Raw genomic sequence first — 24781 nt, forward strand, 5'->3', positions numbered from 1 at the left:
GTTATACATCCAGTGATTGTATCTTCCTCCTGTTATACATCCAGTGATTGTATCTTCCTCCTGTTATACATCCAGTGATTGTATCTTCCTCCTATTATACATCCAGTGATTGTATCTTCCTCCTATTATACATCCAGTGATTGTATCTTCCTCCTGTTATACATCCAGTGATTGTATCTTTCTCCTTTTATACATCCAGTGATTGTATCTTCCTCCTATTATACATCCAGTGATTGTATCTTCCTCCTGTTATACATCCAGTGATTGTATCTTCCTCCTGTTATACACGCAGTGATTGTATCTTCCTCCTGTTATACACACAGTGATTGTATCTTCCTCCTGTTATACACGTAGTGATTGTATCTTCCTCCTGTTATACACGCAGTGATTGTATCTTCCTCCTGTTATACATCCAGTGATTGTATCTTCCTCCTGTTATACACGCAGTAATTGTGTCTTCCTCCTGTTATACACGTAGTGATTGTATCTTCCTCCTGTTATACACGCAGTGATTGTATCTTCCTCCTGTTATACATGTAGTGATTGTATCTTCCTCCTGTTATACACGTAGTGATTGTATCTTTCTCCTGTTATACATGTAGTGATTGTATATTCCTCCTGTTATACACGTAGTGATTGTGTCTTCCTCCTGTTATTCATCCAGTGATTGTATCTTCCTCCTGTTATACATGTAGTGATTGTATCTTCCTCCTGTTATACACGCAGTAATTGTGTCTTCCTCCTGTTATACATCCAGTGATTGTATCTTCCTCCTGTTATACATGTAGTGATTGTATCTTCCTCCTGTTATACATTTAGTGATTGTATATTCCTCCTGTTATACATCCAGTGATTGTATCTTCCTCCTGTTATACATTTAGTGATTGTATATTCCTCCTGTTATACATGTAGTGATTGTATCTTCCTCCTGTTATACACGTAGTGATTGTATCTTCCTCCTGTTATACACGTAGTGATTGTATCTTCCTCCTGTTATACACGCAGTGATTGTATCTTCCTCCTGTTATACACGCAGTGATTGTATCTTCCTCCTGTTATACACGTAGTGATTGTATCTTCCTCCTGTTATACATCCAGTGATTGTATCTTCCTCCTGTTATACACGCAGTGATTGTATCTTCCTCCTGTTATACACACAGTGATTGTATCTTTCTCCTGTTATACATCCAGTGATTGTATCTTCCTCCTGTTATACACGCAGTGATTGTATCTTCCGCCTGTTATACATCCAGTGATTGTATCTTCCTCCTGTTATACATCCAGTGATTGTATCTTCCTCCTGTTATACACGCAGTGATTGTATCTTCCTCCTGTTATACACACAGTGATTGTATCTTCCTCCTGTTATACATCCAGTGATTGTATCTTCCTCCTGTTATACACGCAGTGATTGTATCTTCCTCCTGTTATACATCCAGTGATTGTATCTTCCTCCTGTTATACATCCAGTGATTGTATCTTCCTCCTGTTATACACGTAGTGATTGTATCTTCCTCCTGTTATACATCCAGTGATTGTATCTTCCTCCTGTTATACATCCAGTGATTGTATCTTCCTCCTGTTATACATCCAGTGATTGTATCTTCCTCCTGTTATACACGTAGTGATTGTATCTTCCTCCTGTTATACATCCAGTGATTGAATCTTTCTCCTGTTATACATCCAGTGATTGTATCTTCCTCTTATTATACACGTACTCACTGTATGTTCCTCTACTCACACACTGTAACGTCTCCTGATTCTCCCACCAGGTCGATGTACATATTTGGTGGCTTCTCCTCCGTCCTCCTCAATGACATCTTGGTATATAAACCTCCGAGTTGCGAGGCGTTCCACACCCCGGAGCAGTGCACCAGCGCTGTGCAGGGGATCAGCTGTGTGTGGGAGCGCGGCCATTGTGTGTCCTGGGAGATGGCGCATGCCAGCAGCAGCCTGTTTCGTGCCCACTGTCCAAACAAATCAGGTGAGACCAGCATCAATCCTGAGTTACATTACCTTTCATGCTCTAGTCACAGCCAGAGCTGCAATCACGATTTAACGTGATCCCTTTGGAGACACAGCAGTTTAGCTCATCCCGTAAAGCCATAGTAGCCATAGAATCTGCTACAGGCCCCATGTACAGGGGCCCGGGCTTGGCGGCAAAACCAAAATTTATTAGTGCCGTTCTCCGGGCCCTCCTCTCCCTGTCATTCTCCAGGGCCCGGCTTGCTGTGCTGAACGTGGAGCTGCCCACCTCTGCAGGCCACCCATCTGTCCCAGCGCCTGTGCACTTGCTGCAGTCGGCAAATTATCGTATGTGAAAATTCAGTGGCTTTTGTTTATTTGTACGCCAGGCAGGGCCTGCAGTAGAGCTAATCACTGCCCAGGGCCCCGCCCGACACCTCAAGAGGCCAAAGCCTGATTAATAACCCCCTATGTGTGTATATGTTGTGTTTATATACGGTCAGTGTATACTCTATGTATTAGTATATGATGTGTTTGTATATATATATATATATATATATATATATAAATATAATATATATATATATATTATCATACTATATGTATGTATATAATGTGTATGTACTATACAGCATGTGTGCAGATTTCATGTGTATATACCGTATGTGTGCATAAATGTATGGATGTGTATATACCGTATGTGTGTATAAATGCATGGATGTGTATATAACGTATGTGTGTATAAATGTATGGATGTGTATATATCATATGTGTGTATAAATGTATGGATGGGTATATACCGTATGTGTGTATAAATGTATGGGTGGGTATATACCTTATGTGTGTATAAATGTATGGATGTGTATATACCGTATGTGTGCATAAATGTATGGATGTGTATATATCATATGTGTGTATAAATGTATGGATGGGTATATAGCGTATGTGTGTATAATTGTATGGATGGGTATATACCGTATGTGTGTATAAATGTATGTGTGTGTGTGTGAGTTTAGAACTTTATGTGTGTAAATGATATAAATGTGTGTACTCTTAGTTACACCCCTGCTGTCTTCGTACTTACATGTCCGTTCTTATCCCTTTCAGCTCCAGCAGATGACAAATGCTACAAGAACACGGACTGCGCCAGTTGCACCGCCAACACCAATGGCTGCCAGTGGTGCGACGACAAGAAGTGCATGTCCCTGAGCAGCAACTGCAGCATGGTGAGGAGCGGGCCCGGGGGATCACAGCAGCTGGAGAGGCCGTATAATATATGCTGTGCCCTGGCGCTATAATATATTCCATGTCCTGGAGCTATAATATATAACATGTCCAGGAGCTATAATATATACCGTGCCCTGGCGCTATAATATATACCATGTCCTGGAGCTATAATATATACCATGTCCAGGAGCTATAATATATACCGTGGCCTGGCTCTATAATATATACCGTGCCATGGAGCTATAATATATACCATGTCCAGGAGCTATAATATATACCGTGCCCTGGAGCTATAATATATACCATGTCCAGGAGCTATAATATATACCGTGCCCTGGAGCTATAATATATACCGTGCTATAATATATACCATGTCCAGGAGCTATAATATATACCGTGGCCTGGCTCTATAATATATACCGTGCCATGGAGCTATAATATATACCATGTCCAGGAGCTATAATATATACCGTGCCCTGGAGCTATAATATATACCGTGCTATAATATATACCATGTCCAGGAGCTATAATATATACTGTGCCCTGGAGCTATAATATATACCGTGCTATAATATATACCATGTCCAGGAGCTATAATATATACTGTGCCCTGGAGCTATAATATATACCGTGCCCTGGAGCTATAATATATACCGTGTCCTGGCTCTATAATATATACTGTGCCCTGGTGGTTTATTAGTGCTGGGTGGTATATTAGGGCTGAGGGGTATATTAGTGCTATGTGGTATATTAGTATATTAGTACTGGGCGGTATATAAGGGCTTGGCGGTATATTAGTGCTATGTGGTATATTACTACTTGGCGGTATATTAGTGCTGGGCGGTATATTAGTGCTGGGTGGATATAAGGGCTTGGCGGTATATTAGTGCTATGTGGTATATTACTACTTGGCGGTATATAAGGGATTGGTGGTATATGAGTGCTGGGATGTATATATTGGGTGGTACATTAGAGCTATGCGGTATATTAGTGCTATGTGGTATATTAGTACTTGGCGGTATATTAGTACTTGGCGGTATATTATTGCTATGTGGTATATTAGTACTTGGCGGTATATTAATGCTATGCGGTATATTATTGCTATGCGGTATATTAGTGCTATGTGGTATATTAGTGCTATGTGGTATATTAGAACTTGGCGGTATATTATTGCTATGCGGTATATTATTGCTATGCGGTATATTAGTACTTGGCGGTATATTATTGCTATGCGGTATATTATTGCTATGCGGTATATAAGTGCTTGGCGGTATATTAGTTCTTGCCGGTATATTAGTTCTTGGCGGTATATTAGTTCTTGGCGGTATATTAGTTCTTGGTGGTATATAAGTGCTATGTGGTATATAAGTGCTTGGCGGTATATAAGTGCTTGGCGGTATATAAGTGCTTGGCGGTATATAAGTGCTTGGTGGTATATAAGTGCTTGGCAGTATATAAGTGCTATGTGGTATATAAGTGCTTGGCGGTATATAAGTGCTTGGCGGTATATATTGGGTGGTACATTAGAGCTATGCGATATATTAGTGCTATGTGGTATATAAGTGCTTGGCGGTATATTAGTGCTTGGCGGTATATATTGGGTGATACATTAGAGCTATGTGGTATATAAGTGCTTGGTGGTATATTAGTTCTTGGCGGTATATTAGTTCTTGGCGGTATATAAGTGCTTGGCGGTATATATTGGGTGGTACATTAGAGCTATGCGATATATTAGTGCTATGTGGTATATAAGTGCTTGGCGGTATATTAGTGCTTGGCGGTATATATTGGGTGATACATTAGAGCTATGTGGTATATAAGTGCTTGGCGGTATATTAGTTCTTGGCGGTATATTAGTGCTTGGCGGTATATAAGTGCTTGGCGGTATATTAGTTCTTGGCGGTATATTAGTTCTTGGCGGTATATTAGTGCTATGTGGTATATAAGTGCTTGGCGGTATATAAGTGCTTGGCGGTATATATTGGGTGGTACATTAGAGCTATGCGATATATTAGTGCTATGTGGTATATAAGTGCTTGGCGGTATATTAGTGCTTGGCGGTATATATTGGGTGATACATTAGAGCTATGTGGTATATAAGTGCTTGGCGGTATATTAGTGCTTGGCGGTATATATTGGGTGATACATTAGAGCTATGCGGTATATAAGTGCTTGGCGGTATATAAGTGCTTGGCGGTATATAAGTGCTTGGCGGTATATAAGTGCTTGGCGGTATATTAGTGCTTGGCGGTATATTAGTGCTTGGCGGTATATAAGTGCTTGGCGGTATATTAGTGCTTGGCGGTATATAAGTGCTTGGCGGTATATAAGTGCTTGGCGGTATATATTGGATGGTACATTAGAGCTATGCGATATATAAGTGCTTGGCGGTATATAAGTGGTTGGCGGTATATATTGGGTGGTACATTAGAGCTATGCGATATATAAGTGCTTGGCGGTATATATTGGGTGATACATTAGTGCTATGCGGTATATAAGTGCTTGGCGGTATATAAGTGCTTGGCGGTATATATTGGATGGTACATTAGAGCTATGCGATATATTAGTGCTATGTGGTATATAAGTGCTTGGCGGTATATATTGGATGGTACATTAGAGCTATGCGATATATTAGTGCTATGTGGTATATAAGTGCTTGGCGGTATATTAGTGCTTGGCGGTATATATTGGTTGATACATTAGAGCTATGTGGTATATAAGTGCTTGGCGGTATATTAGTGCTTGGCGGTATATATTGGGTGATACATTAGAGCTATGCGGTATATAAGTGCTTGGCGGTATATAAGTGCTTGGCGGTATATAAGTGCTTGGCGGTATATTAGTGCTTGGCGGTATATTAGTGCTTGGCGGTATATAAGTGCTTGGCGGTATATTAGTGCTTGGCGGTATATAAGTGCTTGGCGGTATATAAGTGCTTGGCGGTATATAAGTGCTTGGCGGTATATATTGGATGGTACATTAGAGCTATGCGATATATAAGTGCTTGGCGGTATATATTGGGTGATACATTAGTGCTATGCGGTATATAAGTGCTTGGCGGTATATAAGTGCTTGGCGGTATATATTGGATGGTACATTAGAGCTATGCGATATATTAGTGCTATGTGGTATATAAGTGCTTGGCGGTATATAAGTGGTTGGCGGTATATATTGGGTGGTACATTAGAGCTATGCGATATATAAGTGCTTGGCGGTATATATTGGGTGATACATTAGTGCTATGCGGTATATAAGTGCTTGGCGGTATATAAGTGCTTGGCGGTATATATTGGATGGTACATTAGAGCTATGCGATATATTAGTGCTATGTGGTATATAAGTGCTTGGCGGTATATATTGGATGGTACATTAGAGCTATGCGATATATTAGTGCTATGTGGTATATAAGTGCTTGGCGGTATATATTGGATGGTACATTAGAGCTATGCGATATATAAGTGCTTGGCGGTATATTAGTGCTTGGCGGTATATAAGTGCTTGGCGGTATATATTGGATGGTACATTAGAGCTATGCGATATATTAGTGCTATGTGGTATATAAGTGCTTGGCGGTATATAAGTGCTTGGCGGTATATATTGGATGGTACATTAGAGCTATGCGATATATAAGTGCTTGGCGGTATATAAGTGCTTGGCAGTATATATTGGGTGGTATATTAGTGCTTGGCGGTATATTAGTGCTTGGCGGTATATATTGGGTGGTATATAAGTGCTTGGCGGTATATAAGTGCTTGGCAGTATATATTGGGTGGTATATTAGTGCTTGGCGGTATATTAGTGCTTGGCAGTATATATTGGGTGGTATATTAGTGCTTGGCGGTATATAAGTGCTTGGCGGTATATAAGTGCTTGGCGGTATATAAGTGCTTGGCGGTATATTAGTGCTTGGCGGTATATAAGTGCTTGGCGGTATATATTGGATGGTACATTAGAGCTATGCGATATATAAGTGCTTGGCGGTACATTCTCAGTATATTTCCGGCTTCTCTTCTGTTTTCCAGTCAGTGAAGAGTTACGTGAAGTGTTATGTGCGCAACGAGCAGATCTGTAATAAGCTGACGAGCTGCAAGAGCTGCTCCCTGAAGCTCAACTGCCAGTGGGACCAGCGGCAGCAGGAGTGCCAGGCCCTGCCCGGTGAGTGCCCACTCTACGTCACTCCTCATACTCTGAGCGAGGGGGCACTGACTCTGTTCTCTTGTCACAGCTCATCTCTGCGGAGAGGGATGGAGCCACGTTGGGGACTCCTGTCTGCGCATCAATTCCAGTCGGGACAGCTACGACAACGCCAGGGTCTACTGCCACAACCTGAGCGGCAGCCTCGCCTCCCTCACCTCCCCCAAGGAGGTGGACTTTGTGCTGGATGAGATGCAGAAGTATACCGGACAGGTGAGAGACCCTCAACCACTGCCATCTCCACTTCCTCTGGACCCCTCTATCCGTCTCCTCCTCCGGACTCCTTTGTCCATCCCCTCGGCCTCCAGACTCTCTCTGCGTCTCCTCGTCCTCCTTCAGACCCCTCTGTCCATCTCCTCCTCCTCCTCCGGACCCCTCTGTCCATCTCCTCCTCTTCCTACAGACCCCTCTGTCCATCTCCTCATAATCTCGACCCCTCTGTCCTCCTCCTCCAGGCCCTTCTGTCCTTCTCCTCCTCCAGGCCCCTCTGTCCTTCTCCTCCTCTTCCTCCGGACCCCTCTGTCCTTCTCCTCCTCTTCCTCCGGACCCCTCTGTCCATTTCCTCCTCTTCCTCCGGACCCCTCTGTCTGTCTCCTCCACTTCCTCTGGACCCCTCTGTCCATCTCCTCCTCTTCCTCCCGACCCCTCTGTCCATCTCCTCCACTTCCTCCCGACCCCTCTGTCCATCTCCTCCTCTTCCTCCGGACCCCTCTGTCCATCTCCTCCACTTCCTCCGGACCCCTCTGTCCATCTCCTCCTTCCTCTGGACCTCTGCCCATCTACTTCTCCTCCTCTGGACCCCTCTGTCCATCTCCTCCTCTTCCTCCCGACCCCTCTGTCCATCTCCTCCTCTTCCTCCCGACCCCTCTGTCCATCTCCTCCACTTCCTCCGGACCCCTCTGTCCATCTCCTCCTTCCTCTGGACCTCTGCCCATCTACTTCTCCTCCTCTGGACCCCTCTGTCCATCTCCTCCCCTCTCTCCGGACCCCTCTGTCCATCTCCTTCTCTTCCTCCGGACCCCTCTGTCCATCTCCTCCTCTTCCTCCGGACCCCTCTGTCCATCTCCTCCTCTTCCTCCGGACCCCTCTGTCCATCCCCCCTCCGGACCCCTCTGTCCATCTGCTCCTCTTCCTCTGGACCACTCTGTCCATCTACTCCTCCTCCAGACCCCTCTACTTGTCTCCTCCTCTTCCTTCGAACCCCTCTATCCATCCCCTCCTCCGGACCCCTCTGTCCGTCTCCTCCTCTTCCTCCAGACCCCTCTGTGCGTCTCCTTCTCCGGACCCCTCTGTCCATCTCCTCCTCTTCCTCCGGACCCCTCTGTCCATCACCTCCTCTTCCTCCAGACCCCTCTGTCCATCTCCTCCTCTTCCTCCGGACCCCTCTGTGCGTCTCTTCCCACTGCCCCCTCTGTCCATCCCCTCCTCCGAACCCCTCTGTGCACCTCTTCCTCCGGACCCCCCTGTCCATCTCCTCCTCTTCCTACGGACCCCTCTGTCCATCACCTCCTCTTCCTCCAGACCCCTCTGTCCATCTCCTCCTCTTCCTCCGGACCCCTCTGTGCGTCTCTTCCCACTGACCCCTCTGTCCATCCCCTCCTCCGAACCCCTGTGTGCACCTCTTCCTCCGGACCCCTCTGTCCATCTCCTCCTCTTCCTCCGGACCCCTCTGTCCATCTCCTCCTCTTCTTCCGGACCCCTCTGTCTGTCTCCACCTCTTCCTCCAGACCCCTCTGTGCGTCTCTTCCTCCGAACCCCTCTGTGCACCTCTTCCTCCGGACCCCTCTGTCCATCTCCTCCTTCCTCTGGACCTCTGCCCATCTACTTCTCCTCCTCTGGACCCCTCTGTCCATCTCCTCCTCTTCCTCCTGACCCCTCTGTCCATCTCCTCCACTTCCTCCGGACCCCTCTGTCCATCTCCTCCTTCCTCTGGACCTCTGCCCATCTACTTCTCCTCCTCTGGACCCCTCTGTCCATCTCCTCCCCTCTCTCCGGACCCCTCTGTCCATCTCCTCCTCTTCCTCCGGACCCCTCTGTCCATCTCCTCCTCTTCCTCCGGACCCCTCTGTCCATCTCCTCCTCTTCCTCCGGACCCCTCTGTCCATCCCCCCTCCGGACCCCTCTGTCCATCTGCTCCTCCTTCCTCTGGACCACTCTGTCCATCTACTCCTCCTCCTCCAGACCCCTCTACTTGTCTCCTCCTCTTCCTTCGAACCCCTCTATCCATCCCCTCCTCCGGACCCCTCTGTCCGTCTCCTCCTCTTCCTCCAGACCCCTCTGTGCGTCTCCTTCTCCGGACCCCTCTGTCCATCTCCTCCTCTTCCTCCGGACCCCTCTGTCCATCACCTCCTCTTCCTCCAGACCCCTCTGTCCATCTCCTCCTCTTCCTCCGGACCCCTCTGTGCGTCTCTTCCCACTGACCCCTCTGTCCATCCCCTCCTCCGAACCCCTCTGTGCACCTCTTCCTCCGGACCCCTCTGTCCATCTCCTCCTCTTCCTACGGACCCCTCTGTCCATCACCTCCTCTTCCTCCAGACCCCTCTGTCCATCTCCTCCTCTTCCTCCGGACCCCTCTGTGCGTCTCTTCCCACTGACCCCTCTGTCCATCCCCTCCTCCGAACCCCTCTGTGCACCTCTTCCTCCGGACCCCTCTGTCCATCTCCTCCTCTTCCTACGGACCCCTCTGTCCATCTCCTCCTCTTCTTCCGGACCCCTCTGTCTGTCTCCACCTCTTCCTCCAGACCCCTCTGTGCGTCTCTTCCTCCGAACCCCTCTGTGCACCTCTTCCTCCGGACCCCTCTGTCCATCTCCTCCTCTTCCTCCGGACCCCTCTGTCCATCTCCTCCTCTTCCTCCGGACCCCTCTGTCCATCTCCTCCTCTGCCTCTGGACCCCTCTGTCCATATCCTCCTCTGCCTCCGGACCCCTCTGTCCATCTCCTCCTCTTCCTACGGACCCTTCTGTCTGTCTCCTCCTCTTCCTCCAGACCCCTCTGTGCGTCTCTTCCTCCAGACCCCTTTGTCCATCTCCTCCTCTACCTCCGGACCCCTCTGTCCATCTCCTCCTCTTCCTCCGGACCCCTCTGTCCATCTCTTCCTCTGGACCCCTCTGTCCATCTCCTCCTCCGGACCCCTCTGTGTGTCTTTTCCTACGGACCCCTCTGTCCATATCCTCCTCTTCCTCCAGACCCCTCTGTCCATCTCCTCCTCTTTCTCCGGACCCCTCTGTCCATCTCTTCCTCCGGACCCCTCTGTACATCCCATCCTCCGGACCCCTCTGTGCGTCTCTTCCTACGGACCCCTCTGTCCATCTCCATCTCCTCCTCCGGACCCCTCTATGTGTGTCTCTTCCTACGGACCCCTCTGTCCATCTCCTCCTCTGGACCCCTCTGTCCATCTCCTCCTCTTCCTCCGGACCCCTCTGTCCATCTCCTCCTCTTCCTCCGGACCCCTCTGTCCATCTCCTCCTCTTCCTCCGGACCCCTCTATGTGTGTCTCTTCCTACGGACCCCTCTGTCCATCTCCTCCTCTGGACCTCTCTGTGCATCTCTTCCTCCGGACCCCTCTGTCCATCTCCTCCTCTTCCTCCGGACCCCTCTGTCCATCTCCTCCTCTTCCTCCGGACCCCTCTGTCCATCTCCTCCTCCGGACCCTTCTGTTCGTCTTCTCCTCTTCCTCCGGACCCCTCTGTCCATCGCCTCCTCTTCCTCCAGACCCCTCTGTGCGTCTCTTCCCACTGACCCCTCTGTCCATCTCCTCCTCCTCCTCCGGACCCCTCTGTCCATCTCCTCCTCTTCCTCCGGACCCCTCTGTCCATCTCCTCCTCTTCCTCCGGACCCCTCTGTCCATCTGCTCCTCCTTCCTCCGGACCACTCTGTTCATCTACTCCTCCTCCTCCAGACCCCTCTATTTGTCTCCTCTTCTTCCTCCGGATCCCTCTGTGCGTTCCTTCCTACGGACCCCTCTGTCCGTCTCCTCCTCTTCCTCCAGACCCCTCTGTCCATTTCCTCCTCTTCCTCCGGACCCCTCTGTCTGTCTCCTCCACTTCCTCTGGACCCCTCTGTCCATCTCCTCCTCTTCCTCCCGACCCCTCTGTCCATCTCCTCCACTTCCTCCCGACCCCTCTGTCCATCTCCTCCTCTTCCTCCGGACCCCTCTGTCCATCTCCTCCACTTCCTCCGGACCCCTCTGTCCATCTCCTCCTTCCTCTGGACCTCTGCCCATCTACTTCTCCTCCTCTGGACCCCTCTGTCCATCTCCTCCTCTTCCTCCCGACCCCTCTGTCCATCTCCTCCTCTTCCTCCCGACCCCTCTGTCCATCTCCTCCACTTCCTCCGGACCCCTCTGTCCATCTCCTCCTTCCTCTGGACCTCTGCCCATCTACTTCTCCTCCTCTGGACCCCTCTGTCCATCTCCTCCCCTCTCTCCGGACCCCTCTGTCCATCTCCTTCTCTTCCTCCGGACCCCTCTGTCCATCTCCTCCTCTTCCTCCGGACCCCTCTGTCCATCTCCTCCTCTTCCTCCGGACCCCTCTGTCCATCCCCCCTCCGGACCCCTCTGTCCATCTGCTCCTCTTCCTCTGGACCACTCTGTCCATCTACTCCTCCTCCAGACCCCTCTACTTGTCTCCTCCTCTTCCTTCGAACCCCTCTATCCATCCCCTCCTCCGGACCCCTCTGTCCGTCTCCTCCTCTTCCTCCAGACCCCTCTGTGCGTCTCCTTCTCCGGACCCCTCTGTCCATCTCCTCCTCTTCCTCCGGACCCCTCTGTCCATCACCTCCTCTTCCTCCAGACCCCTCTGTCCATCTCCTCCTCTTCCTCCGGACCCCTCTGTGCGTCTCTTCCCACTGCCCCCTCTGTCCATCCCCTCCTCCGAACCCCTCTGTGCACCTCTTCCTCCGGACCCCCCTGTCCATCTCCTCCTCTTCCTACGGACCCCTCTGTCCATCACCTCCTCTTCCTCCAGACCCCTCTGTCCATCTCCTCCTCTTCCTCCGGACCCCTCTGTGCGTCTCTTCCCACTGACCCCTCTGTCCATCCCCTCCTCCGAACCCCTGTGTGCACCTCTTCCTCCGGACCCCTCTGTCCATCTCCTCCTCTTCCTCCGGACCCCTCTGTCCATCTCCTCCTCTTCTTCCGGACCCCTCTGTCTGTCTCCACCTCTTCCTCCAGACCCCTCTGTGCGTCTCTTCCTCCGAACCCCTCTGTGCACCTCTTCCTCCGGACCCCTCTGTCCATCTCCTCCTTCCTCTGGACCTCTGCCCATCTACTTCTCCTCCTCTGGACCCCTCTGTCCATCTCCTCCTCTTCCTCCTGACCCCTCTGTCCATCTCCTCCACTTCCTCCGGACCCCTCTGTCCATCTCCTCCTTCCTCTGGACCTCTGCCCATCTACTTCTCCTCCTCTGGACCCCTCTGTCCATCTCCTCCCCTCTCTCCGGACCCCTCTGTCCATCTCCTCCTCTTCCTCCGGACCCCTCTGTCCATCTCCTCCTCTTCCTCCGGACCCCTCTGTCCATCTCCTCCTCTTCCTCCGGACCCCTCTGTCCATCCCCCCTCCGGACCCCTCTGTCCATCTGCTCCTCCTTCCTCTGGACCACTCTGTCCATCTACTCCTCCTCCTCCAGACCCCTCTACTTGTCTCCTCCTCTTCCTTCGAACCCCTCTATCCATCCCCTCCTCCGGACCCCTCTGTCCGTCTCCTCCTCTTCCTCCAGACCCCTCTGTGCGTCTCCTTCTCCGGACCCCTCTGTCCATCTCCTCCTCTTCCTCCGGACCCCTCTGTCCATCACCTCCTCTTCCTCCAGACCCCTCTGTCCATCTCCTCCTCTTCCTCCGGACCCCTCTGTGCGTCTCTTCCCACTGACCCCTCTGTCCATCCCCTCCTCCGAACCCCTCTGTGCACCTCTTCCTCCGGACCCCTCTGTCCATCTCCTCCTCTTCCTACGGACCCCTCTGTCCATCACCTCCTCTTCCTCCAGACCCCTCTGTCCATCTCCTCCTCTTCCTCCGGACCCCTCTGTGCGTCTCTTCCCACTGACCCCTCTGTCCATCCCCTCCTCCGAACCCCTCTGTGCACCTCTTCCTCCGGACCCCTCTGTCCATCTCCTCCTCTTCCTACGGACCCCTCTGTCCATCTCCTCCTCTTCTTCCGGACCCCTCTGTCTGTCTCCACCTCTTCCTCCAGACCCCTCTGTGCGTCTCTTCCTCCGAACCCCTCTGTGCACCTCTTCCTCCGGACCCCTCTGTCCATCTCCTCCTCTTCCTCCGGACCCCTCTGTCCATCTCCTCCTCTTCCTCCGGACCCCTCTGTCCATCTCCTCCTCTGCCTCTGGACCCCTCTGTCCATATCCTCCTCTGCCTCCGGACCCCTCTGTCCATCTCCTCCTCTTCCTACGGACCCTTCTGTCTGTCTCCTCCTCTTCCTCCAGACCCCTCTGTGCGTCTCTTCCTCCAGACCCCTTTGTCCATCTCCTCCTCTACCTCCGGACCCCTCTGTCCATCTCCTCCTCTTCCTCCGGACCCCTCTGTCCATCTCTTCCTCTGGACCCCTCTGTCCATCTCCTCCTCCGGACCCCTCTGTGTGTCTTTTCCTACGGACCCCTCTGTCCATATCCTCCTCTTCCTCCAGACCCCTCTGTCCATCTCCTCCTCTTTCTCCGGACCCCTCTGTCCATCTCTTCCTCCGGACCCCTCTGTACATCCCATCCTCCGGACCCCTCTGTGCGTCTCTTCCTACGGACCCCTCTGTCCATCTCCATCTCCTCCTCCGGACCCCTCTATGTGTGTCTCTTCCTACGGACCCCTCTGTCCATCTCCTCCTCTGGACCCCTCTGTCCATCTCCTCCTCTTCCTCCGGACCCCTCTGTCCATCTCCTCCTCTTCCTCCGGACCCCTCTGTCCATCTCCTCCTCTTCCTCCGGACCCCTCTATGTGTGTCTCTTCCTACGGACCCCTCTGTCCATCTCCTCCTCTGGACCTCTCTGTGCATCTCTTCCTCCGGACCCCTCTGTCCATCTCCTCCTCTTCCTCCGGACCCCTCTGTCCATCTCCTCCTCTTCCTCCGGACCCCTCTGTCCATCTCCTCCTCCGGACCCTTCTGTTCGTCTTCTCCTCTTCCTCCGGACCCCTCTGTCCATCGCCTCCTCTTCCTCCAGACCCCTCTGTGCGTCTCTTCCCACTGACCCCTCTGTCCATCTCCTCCTCCTCCTCCGGACCCCTCTGTCCATCTCCTCCTCTTCCTCCGGACCCCTCTGTCCATCTCCTCCTCTTCCTCCGGACCCCTCTGTCCATCTGCTCCTCCTTCCTCCGGACCACTCTGTTCATCTACTCCTCCTCCTCCAGACCCCTCTATTTGTCTCCTCTTCTTCCTCCGGATCCCTCTGTGCGTTCCTTCCTACGGACCCCTCTGTCCGTCTCCTCCTCTTCCTCCAGACCCCTCTGTCCATCTCCTCCTCTTCCTCCGGACCCCTCTGTCCATCTCCTCTTCTTCCTCCGGACCCCTCTGTCCATCTCCTCTTCTTCCTCCGGACCCCTCTGTCCATCTCCTCCTCTTCCTCCGGACCCCTCTGTCCATCTCCTCCTCTTCCTCCGGACCCCTTTGTCCATCTCTTCCCCTGGACCCCTCTGTCCATATCCTCCTCCGGACCCCTCTGTGTGTCTTTTCCTACGGACCCCTCTGTCCATCTCCTCCTCTTCCTCCAGACCCCTCTGTCCATCTCTTCCTCCCGACCCCTCTGTACATCCCATCCTCCGGACCCCTCTGTGCGTCTCTTCCTCCGGACCCCTCTGTCCATCTCCTTTTCTTCCTCCGGACCCCTCTGTCCATCTCCTTCTCTTCCTCCGGACCCCTCTGTCCATCTCCTCCTCTGGACCCTTCTGTCCGTCTTCTTCTCCTCTTCCTCCGGACCCCTCTGTCCATCTCTTCCTCCTTCCTCCTCTGTGCGTCTCTTCCTACGGACCCCTCTGTCCATCGCCTCCTCTTCCTCCAGACCCCTCTGTCCATCTCTTCCTCCCGACCCCTCTGTACATCCCATCCTCCGGACCCCTCTGTGCGTCTCTTCTTACGGACCCCTCTGTCCATCTCCATCTCCTCCTCCGGACCCCTCTGTGCGTCTCTTCCTACAGACCCCTCTGTCCATCTCCTCCTCTTCCTCCGGACCCCTCTGTCCATCTCCTTCTCTTCCTCCGGACCCCTCTGTCCATCTCCTCCTCTGGACCCTTCTGTCCGTCTTCTTCTCCTCTTCCTCCGGACCCCTCTGTCCATCTCTTCCTCCCGACCCCTCTGTACATCCCATCCTCCGGACCCCTCTGTGCGTCTCTTCCTACGGACCCCTCTGTCCATCTCCTCCTCTTCCTCCAGACCCCTCTGTCCATCTCTTCCTCCCGACCCCTCTGTACATCCCATCCTCCGGACCCCTCTGTGCTTCTCTTCCTCCGAACCCCTCTGTCCATCTCCTACTCTTCCTCCGGACCCCTCTGACCATCCCCTCCTCTTCTTCTGGACCCCTCTGTCCGTCACCACTTGTGTCTTGGTCAGTCAGCACTACTAGTGTAATCTTGGGTCGGTCTCCCTTATGTTGGTCAGCCCTTTTTCCCATCATGGGGGTCTTTCCTACATGGGGGCAGGAGCTACTGCAGTCTCAGTATAGTGGGGGCTACATTATTGATGTAAAAGTCTTGACCCTAAATATCCAGCCATGCCCTCCGTCCACCCCCTCAGTAATTTGGGGCTTTTATCTGTCGTCTTTGCATTGGCCGCTGATGTTGTGTAGAAAAAATGATTTGAGGTCGTCAGGAGATGATCAGCAGAGAAGGTCGTAACAGGCGTTTTACAGCCGCAGTAAATGTCGGTCATTACCGGGGGCCACACGCTGTGACCGCAGGCTGTCCGCTGGAACATTCCGGAAATCACTGGCTGCTCCGGCCGTCTGGATGTTGGCTATCCGCCCTGAGAGCAGACAGGAGCCGCCATGTTCCTATAAATTGTCTGCAGTGTGTCCTGCTGGGAAAGCTGGGGGTCTCCATAACCTCACATCATCCTGCAGTGTAATGGGGGACGCCGCCCCTTTAAGAAGCAGTGGATCTTTCATCCCGTATCTCATCTCTTTGTGTCTGTGGTTCCCGCCGTGCGCCTTGTCTCGCTCTGTTCGCCACCACCACCCGTCTCTCGACTTTAGAGAAGAAAACAGAATTTAAAGTTTATTAAGAATTTAGAAATAAAAATGATGACATTAATAATACACGGAGTCTAATGAGGAGACGCACGGCGGGAAACTAATACCGCCACTCACGCCAAAAGAGACGTCAGGCCGCGCCGCCGAATCATGGCACAACGGAATATTCTCCAGATAAAATCATTCACAGCAGGAAGTGGAATTTACATATAAAGCAACTGATTATCTGTATCGAAATACACAGAGACGTATAGAGCGGTACAATATATAATAATACCACCAGTATCCTGCATAATGTCGCTGCTCTCTGTCACCTCCTGTGTAATATCACTGCTATCTGTCACCTCCTGTATAATATCACTGCTATCTGTCACCTCCTGTATAATATCACTGCTGTCACCTCCTCCTGTATAATATCACTGCTATCTGTCACCTCCTGTATAATATCACTGCTATCTGTCACCTCCTGTATAATATCACTGCTGTCACCTCCTCCTGTATAATATCACTGCTATCTGTCACCTCCTCCTGTATAATATCACTGCTATCTGTCACCTCCTCCTGCATAATATCACTGCTAGCTGTCATGTCCTGCATAATATCACTGCTATCTGTCACCTCCTCCTGTATAATATCACTGCTATCTGTCCCCTCCTCCTGTATATTATCACTGCTATCTGTCATGTCCTGTATAATTTCACTGCTACCTGTCACCTCCATCTGTGTAATATCACTGCTATCTGTCATGTACTCCTATATAATATCAGTGCTATCTGTCACCTCCTGTATAATATCACTGCTATCTGTCACCTCCATCTGTGTTATATCACTGCTATCTGTCACCACCTCCTGTATAATATCACTGCTCTCTGTAACCTCCTATCTAATATCACCACTATCTGTCACCTCCTCCTGTATAATATCACTGCTATCTGTCATCTCCTGTATAATATCACTGCTATTTGTCACCTCCTCCTGTGTAATATCACTGCTATCTGTCACCTCCCCCTGTATAATATCACTGCTATCTGTCATCTCCTGTATAATATCACTGCTATTTGTCACCTCCTCCTGTGTAATATCACTGATATCTGTCACCTCCTCCTGTATAATATCACTGATATCTGTCACCTCCTCCTGTGTAATATCACTGCTGTCTGTCATGTCCTCCTGTATAATATCACTGATATCTGTCACCTCCTCCTGTATAATATCACTGATATCTGTCACCTCCTCCTGTGTAATATCACTGCTGTCTGTCATGTCCTCCTGTATAATATCACTGATATCTGTCACCTCCTCCCTTTGTAATATCACTGCTGTCTGTCATGTCCTCGTGTATAATATCACTGATATCTGTCACCTCCTCCTGTGTAATATCACTGCTATCTGTCATGTCCACCTGTATAATATCACTGATATCTGTCACCTCCTCCTGTGTAATATCACTGCTATCTGTCATGTCCTCCTGTATAATATCACTGATATCTGTCACCTCCTCCTTTATAATATCCCTGCTGTCTGGAGAGCGCTGATGATGTTACCTCTTGTAGTGATGATGTCACTTACGTCTTTTTTTCCCGCTCTTCTCTACAGAAACTCTCCCCGTGGGTCGGATTACGGAAGATCAATGTGTCGTACTGGGGCTGGGAGGACGAGTGTCCATTCACTAACACCACCCTGCAGTGGCTTCCCGAGGAGCCCAGTGACTCCGGGTTCTGCGCCTACCTGGAGCGGGCAGAGGTGGCGGGACTGAAGGCCAACCCCTGTACCGCCATGACGGACGGCCTGGTGTGCGAGAAGCCTGTAGGTAGGTAGCGCTGAGAGGCCTGTAGGTAGGTAGCGCTGAGGGGCCTGTAGGTAGGTAGGCTCCCCTGTACACGTTGCGGCTCCCCCATATCGTTGCGGGCACCTCTGTACACATTTCGTCTCCCCATATTGGTGCGGGCTCCCCTGAACACTTTGTTGTTCCCCCATATTGGTGCGGGCTCCCCTGTACCCGTTGCGGCACCTCTGTACATGTTTTATCTCCCCATTTCGGTGTGGGCTCCGCTGTACACTTTTCTGTTCTCCCTGGAGCCCTGTACACGTTGCGGCTCCACCTTATTGGTGCGGGCTCCCCTGTATAGGTTGCGGCTCCCCCATATCAGTGCGGTCTCCCCTGTACACGTTGCGGCTCCCCCATATCGGTGCGGTCTCCCCTGTACACATTTCGGCTCCCTTATATTGGTGCGGGCTCCCCTGTACACGTTGCGGCTCCCCCATATCAGTGCGGTCTCCCCTGTACACGTTGCGGCTCCCCCATATCGGTGCGGTCTCCCCTGTACACATTTCGGCTCCCTTATATTGGTGCGGGCTCCCCTGCACATGTTGTGGCTCCCCCATATTGGTGTGGGCTCCCCTGTACACGTTGCGGCTCCCCCATATATCGGTGCGGGCTCCCCTGTACAAGTTGCGGCTCCCCCATATCAGTGCGGTCTCCCCTGTACGCGTTGCGGCTCCCCCATATTGGTGCGGGCTCCCCTGTACACGTTGCGGCTCCCCCTTATATCGGTGCGGTCTCCCCTGTACACGTTGCGGCTCCCCCATATTGGTCCGGTCCCCCCTGTACACGTTGCGGCTCCCCCATATTGGTGCGGGCTCCCCTGTACATGTTGCGGCTCCCCCATATTAGTGCGGTCTCCCCTGTACACGTTGCGGCTCCCCCATATTAGTGCGGTCTCCCCTGTACACGTTGCGGCTCCCCCATATTGGTGTGGGCTCCCCTGTACACGTTGCGGCTCCCCCATATATCGGTGCGGTCTCCCCTGTACACGTTGCGGCTCCCCCATATCAGTGCGGTCTCCCCTGTACACGTTGCAGCTCCCCCATATTGGTGCGGGCTCCCCTGTACACGTTGCAGCTCCCCCATATTGGTGCGGGCTCCCCTGTACACGTTGCGGCTCCCCCATATTAGTGCGGGCTCCCCTGTACATGTTGCGGCTCCCCCATATTAGTGCGGGCTCCCCTGTACACGTTGCGGCTCCCCCATATTGGTGCGGGCTCCCCTGTACACGTTGCGGCTCCACCTTATATCGTTGCGGCTCCCCCATATTGGTGCGGTCTCCCCTGTACACGTTGCGGCTCCCCCATATTAGTGTGGGCTCCCCTGTACATGTTGCGGCTCCCCCATATTAGTGCGGGCTCCCCTGTACACGTTGCGGCTCCCCCATATTAGTGCGGGCTCCCCTGTACACGTTGCGGCTCCCCCATATCGGTGCGGTCTCCCCTGTACACGTTGCGGCTCCCCCATATTGGTGTGGGCTCCCCTGTACACGTTGCGGCTCCCCCATATATCGGTGCGGTCTCCCCTGTACACGTTGCGGCTCCCCCATATCAGTGCGGTCTCCCCTGTACACGTTGCAGCTCCCCCATATTGGTGCGGGCTCCCCTGTACACGTTGCGGCTCCCCCATATTGGTGTGGGCTCCCCTGTACACGTTGCGGCTCCCCCATATATCGGTGCGGTCTCCCCTGTACACGTTGCGGCTCCCCCATATCAGTGCGGTCTCCCCTGTACACGTTGCAGCTCCCCCATATTGGTGCGGGCTCCCCTGTACACGTTGCGGCTCCCCCATATTAGTGCGGGCTCCCCTGTACATGTTGCGGCTCCCCCATACTAGTGCGGGCTCCCCTGTACACGTTGCGGCTCCCCCATATTGGTGCGGGCTCCCCTGTACACGTTGCAGCTCCCCCTTATATCGTTGCGGCTCCCCCATATTGGTGCGGTCTCCCCTGTACACGTTGCGGCTCCCCCATATTAGTGTGGGCTCCCCTGTACATGTTGCGGCTCCCCCATATTAGTGCGGGCTCCCCTGTACACGTTGCGGCTCCCCCATATCAGTGCGGTCTCCCCTGTACACGTTGCAGCTCCCCCATATTGGTGCGGGCTCCCCTGTACACGTTGCGGCTCCCCCATATTGGTGCTGGCTCCCCTGTACACGTTGCGGCTCCCCCATATTAGTGCGGGCTCCCCTGTACACGTTGCGGCTCCCCCATATCGGTGCGGGCTCCCCTGTACACGTTGCGGCTCCCCCTTATATTGGTGCGGTCTCCCCTGTACACGTTGCGGCTCCCCCATATTGGTGCGGGCTCCCCTGTACACGTTGCTGCTCCCCCATATTAGTGCGGGCTCCCCTGTACATGTTGCGGCTCCCCCATATTAGTGCGGGCTCCCCTGTACACGTTGCGGCTCCCCCATATTGGTGCTGGCTCCCCTGTACACGTTGCGGCTCCCCCATATTACTGCGGGCTCCCCTGTACACGTTGCGGCTCCCCCATATCGGTGCGGGCTCCCCTGTACACGTTGCGGCTCCCCTATATTGGTGCTGGCTCCCCTGTACACGTTGCGGCTCCCCCATATTGGTGCTGGCTCCCCTGTACACGTTGCGGCTCCACCTTATATCGTTGCGGCTCCCCCATATTGGTGCGGTCTCCCCTGTACACGTTGCGGCTCCCCCATATTAGTGTGGGCTCCCCTGTACATGTTGCGGCTCCCCCATATTAGTGCGGGCTCCCCTGTACACGTTGCGGCTCCCCCATATTAGTGCGGGCTCCCCTGTACACGTTGCGGCTCCCCCATATCGGTGCGGTCTCCCCTGTACACGTTGCGGCTCCCCCATATTGGTGTGGGCTCCCCTGTACACGTTGCGGCTCCCCCATATATCGGTGCGGTCTCCCCTGTACACGTTGCGGCTCCCCCATATCATTGCGGTCTCCCCTGTACACGTTGCAGCTCCCCCATATTGGTGCGGGCTCCCCTGTACACGTTGCGGCTCCCCCATATTGGTGCGGGCTCCCCTGTACACGTTGCGGCTCCCCCATATATCGGTGCGGTCTCCCCTGTACACGTTGCGGCTCCCCCATATCAGTGCGGTCTCCCCTGTACACGTTGCAGCTCCCCCATATTGGTGCGGGCTCCCCTGTACACGTTGCGGCTCCCCCATATTAGTGCGGGCTCCCCTGTACATGTTGCGGCTCCCCCATACTAGTGCGGGCTCCCCTGTACACGTTGCGGCTCCCCCATATTGGTGCGGGCTCCCCTGTACACGTTGCAGCTCCCCCTTATATCGTTGCGGCTCCCCCATATTGGTGCGGTCTCCCCTGTACACGTTGCGGCTCCCCCATATTAGTGTGGGCTCCCCTGTACATGTTGCGGCTCCCCCATATTAGTGCGGGCTCCCCTGTACACGTTGCGGCTCCCCCATATCAGTGCGGTCTCCCCTATACACGTTGCAGCTCCCCCATATTGGTGCGGGCTCCCCTGTACACGTTGCGGCTCCCCCATATTGGTGCTGGCTCCCCTGTACACGTTGCGGCTCCCCCATATTAGTGCGGGCTCCCCTGTACACGTTGCGGCTCCCCCATATCGGTGCGGGCTCCCCTGTACACGTTGCGGCTCCCCCTTATATTGGTGCGGTCTCCCCTGTACACGTTGCGGCTCCCCCATATTGGTGCGGGCTCCCCTGTACACGTTGCTGCTCCCCCATATTAGTGCGGGCTCCCCTGTACATGTTGCGGCTCCCCCATATTAGTGCGGGCTCCCCTGTACACGTTGCGGCTCCCCCATATTGGTGCTGGCTCCCCTGTACACGTTGCGGCTCCCCCATATTACTGCGGGCTCCCCTGTACACGTTGCGGCTCCCCCATATCGGTGCGGGCTCCCCTGTACACGTTGCGGCTCCCCTATATTGGTGCTGGCTCCCCTGTACACGTTGCGGCTCCCCCATATTGGTGCTGGCTCCCCTGTACACGTTGCGGCTCCCCCATATTGGTGCTGGCTCCCCTGTACACGTTGCAGCTCCCCCATATTGGTGCGGGCTCCCCTGTACATGTTGCGGCTCCCCCATATTGGTGCGGGCTCCCCTGTACACGTTGCGGCTCCCCCATATTGGTGCGGGCTCCCCTGTACACGTTGCGGCTCCCCCATATTGGTGCTGGCTCCCCTGTACACGTTGCGGCTCCCCCATATTGGTGCGGGCTCCCCTGTACACGTTGCGGCTCCCCCATATTGGTGCTGGCTCCCCTGTACACGTTGCGGCTCCCCCATATTGGTGCGGGCTCCCCTGTACACGTTGCGGCTCCCCCATATTGGTGCGGGCTCCCCTGTACACGTTGCGGCTCCCCCATATTGGTGCGGGCTCCCCTGTCCACACTGGGGCTCTGGAGAGCCGTGCTGGGTGTATTTGATGTGTAATGAGCGGCTTCAGCTTCTTCTTGCTGTAAATCGTCGTCTTGTGGCGGTTTCTGTCCCGCCTCCTCCGGGGTCACTCACCTTCTGTAATATTTGGGTCCCTCTGGGCATTATTAAATCTGGTACAAGCCCGTAACTTGCTCGCATCTACAAGACTGACTTTTCGTGGCTTCTAAAGCAAAGAATAAAGCGCACTCTGATGACAGCGTCTGGACGCGTCCTCAGAACTGGAGGTACAGCCAGAAATGTCACCCCCACCGTAAGGACACCGGGCAAGGAAGACTAAGTACAGCTACACCCTACACCCCCATCAGGAGGAGGCACAACCACCAGAACTGGAATGATATAGTTATAGACATGTATAAGACCACTGACTCCCCCATCATTATAGTCAGTAACTATATGTGTAGAGGGGTGGGTGGCCATAGGGTAAGTACATGTGGGCACCTCCCATCATGGTGGATGATTATGATGCGGTCCCCCCTCACTATGTCCATGTATAGTAATAACTGAGTGACTCCAGGAGATCTCCCGCCTCTGGTCCATTAGCTAATGAGAGTAGTCAAGGTCGCCCCTCCACCCGCGCTCTCATGCTGTAATGCCGAGCTAATGTACAGGGATGTGATGGAATTATTCTGCCCGGGGGTCCGGCCTAAGCCTCGGGGGCCCCCCCTTTTAATTGTAATATATGTGTATACATTATACAATATCATATATATCTTAAAGGGCCGACGTCCAATCTTCTGGAAATAACGGATTTTGTGATAGAAGGGTCTGTGGACTTTCTCTAGCAGCTTCATCATCTCTGCTTGCTGTCAGTGAATGGAAAAAGTTATCAGTTAAAGCTAAAATTTAGTTTTTGTTACACTGTGTCAGGTTATTGGAAGGGGGGTTGTGTGTGATGTATGGAGGGGCTCTGACAGTCTAACCCCCATCTTATTCCTACAGTCAGCCCCAACCAGAACGCACGGCCGTGTAAGGTGCCCTGCTCCCTGCGCTCCTCCTGCACCAACTGCACCAGCAACGGCATGGAGTGTATGTGGTGCAGCAACACCAAGCGATGTGTGGACTCCAACGCCTACATCATCTCCTTCCCCTACGGACAATGCCTGGAGTGGCAAACCAACACCTGCTCCCGTGAGTATCCTGTATATCTATCTGAATTGTGAATGCAGCTCTGGATGTGAATGGAGCAAAGTGCCGGTGCCCCCCTCCCCCACGGCCCCAGATCCTACATTATCCGCCAGCACTGTCCGTCCCTCCGCCGCCGCTCATGACCGGAGTGATTGGAGACAGATGGGAAATTGATATAAAAGAGACTGCAAATAAATGTGAGAGCGGAGTCTGCTGGCAGGAGCGGGCGACATTTGGTGGCAGGAAATAAATGAAATTAGAAGCGAATAAAAAAGACGTTTAAACTGCTTTATGTAAGGCGGTGGCGATAGAGGACGGGGGAGGGGGTGACATTTCTGCAGACCAGGGTAGAGGGGCAGCGGAAACTTCCAGATAACCTCACACCTCATCTTATCCGCAGGTTAATAGCGGGTGTCCTCCATTGTATCGGCTACATACACACAATGTAATACCGCCATGACACTGACACGCCGCCACTCACTTCCCATCCTGCGCCGTCTGATAAAAAATGTACATTTTTATTCAATAAACCTAATAGAATTTTCCGGCAATGGCGAGGCGCCGTACGTTCCAAGATTGTAGATTTTTTTTCCCTTTGTCCGGATACGAAATAATTTCCATAAGTTTAAGGACAGAGAAACAAAATAGAGTGAGCGCAGCGGAGGGTAATGAGATTATACCGCACCATTCACTATACCATGCCGCACTGAGATTTACTGCGTTTTATGGACACTCGTTATGTACTTGGAAACTTAAAGGGCGAAGCATCAGTAATATCCATAATACTGCACCTAAGCTTAGAAGAGCAGGTTATGTGGGGAGGAAAATCCCAAACTGTTATCACACCAACGTAATGT

The 24781-nt window shown here is 52.6% G+C and overlaps 1 protein-coding gene across 1 annotated transcript in view; it reads left to right on the forward strand.

Moving 5' to 3' along the window:
* Positions 1–24781, forward strand: part of ATRNL1 (attractin like 1) — a 313371-nt gene that overhangs the window by 98767 nt on the left and 189823 nt on the right. Inside the window, exons 12-17 of the mRNA XM_072130772.1 lie at positions 1773–1984; positions 3073–3191; positions 7215–7347; positions 7418–7599; positions 18156–18369; positions 23739–23927. Of these exons, the coding sequence (XP_071986873.1) occupies positions 1773–1984; positions 3073–3191; positions 7215–7347; positions 7418–7599; positions 18156–18369; positions 23739–23927 (1049 nt within the window). The remainder of the gene's footprint in view (positions 1–1772; positions 1985–3072; positions 3192–7214; positions 7348–7417; positions 7600–18155; positions 18370–23738; positions 23928–24781) is intronic.

This window comes from Engystomops pustulosus, chromosome 11 (genome assembly GCF_040894005.1).
Source record: "Engystomops pustulosus chromosome 11, aEngPut4.maternal, whole genome shotgun sequence".
Taxonomy (NCBI): domain Eukaryota; kingdom Metazoa; phylum Chordata; class Amphibia; order Anura; family Leptodactylidae; genus Engystomops; species Engystomops pustulosus.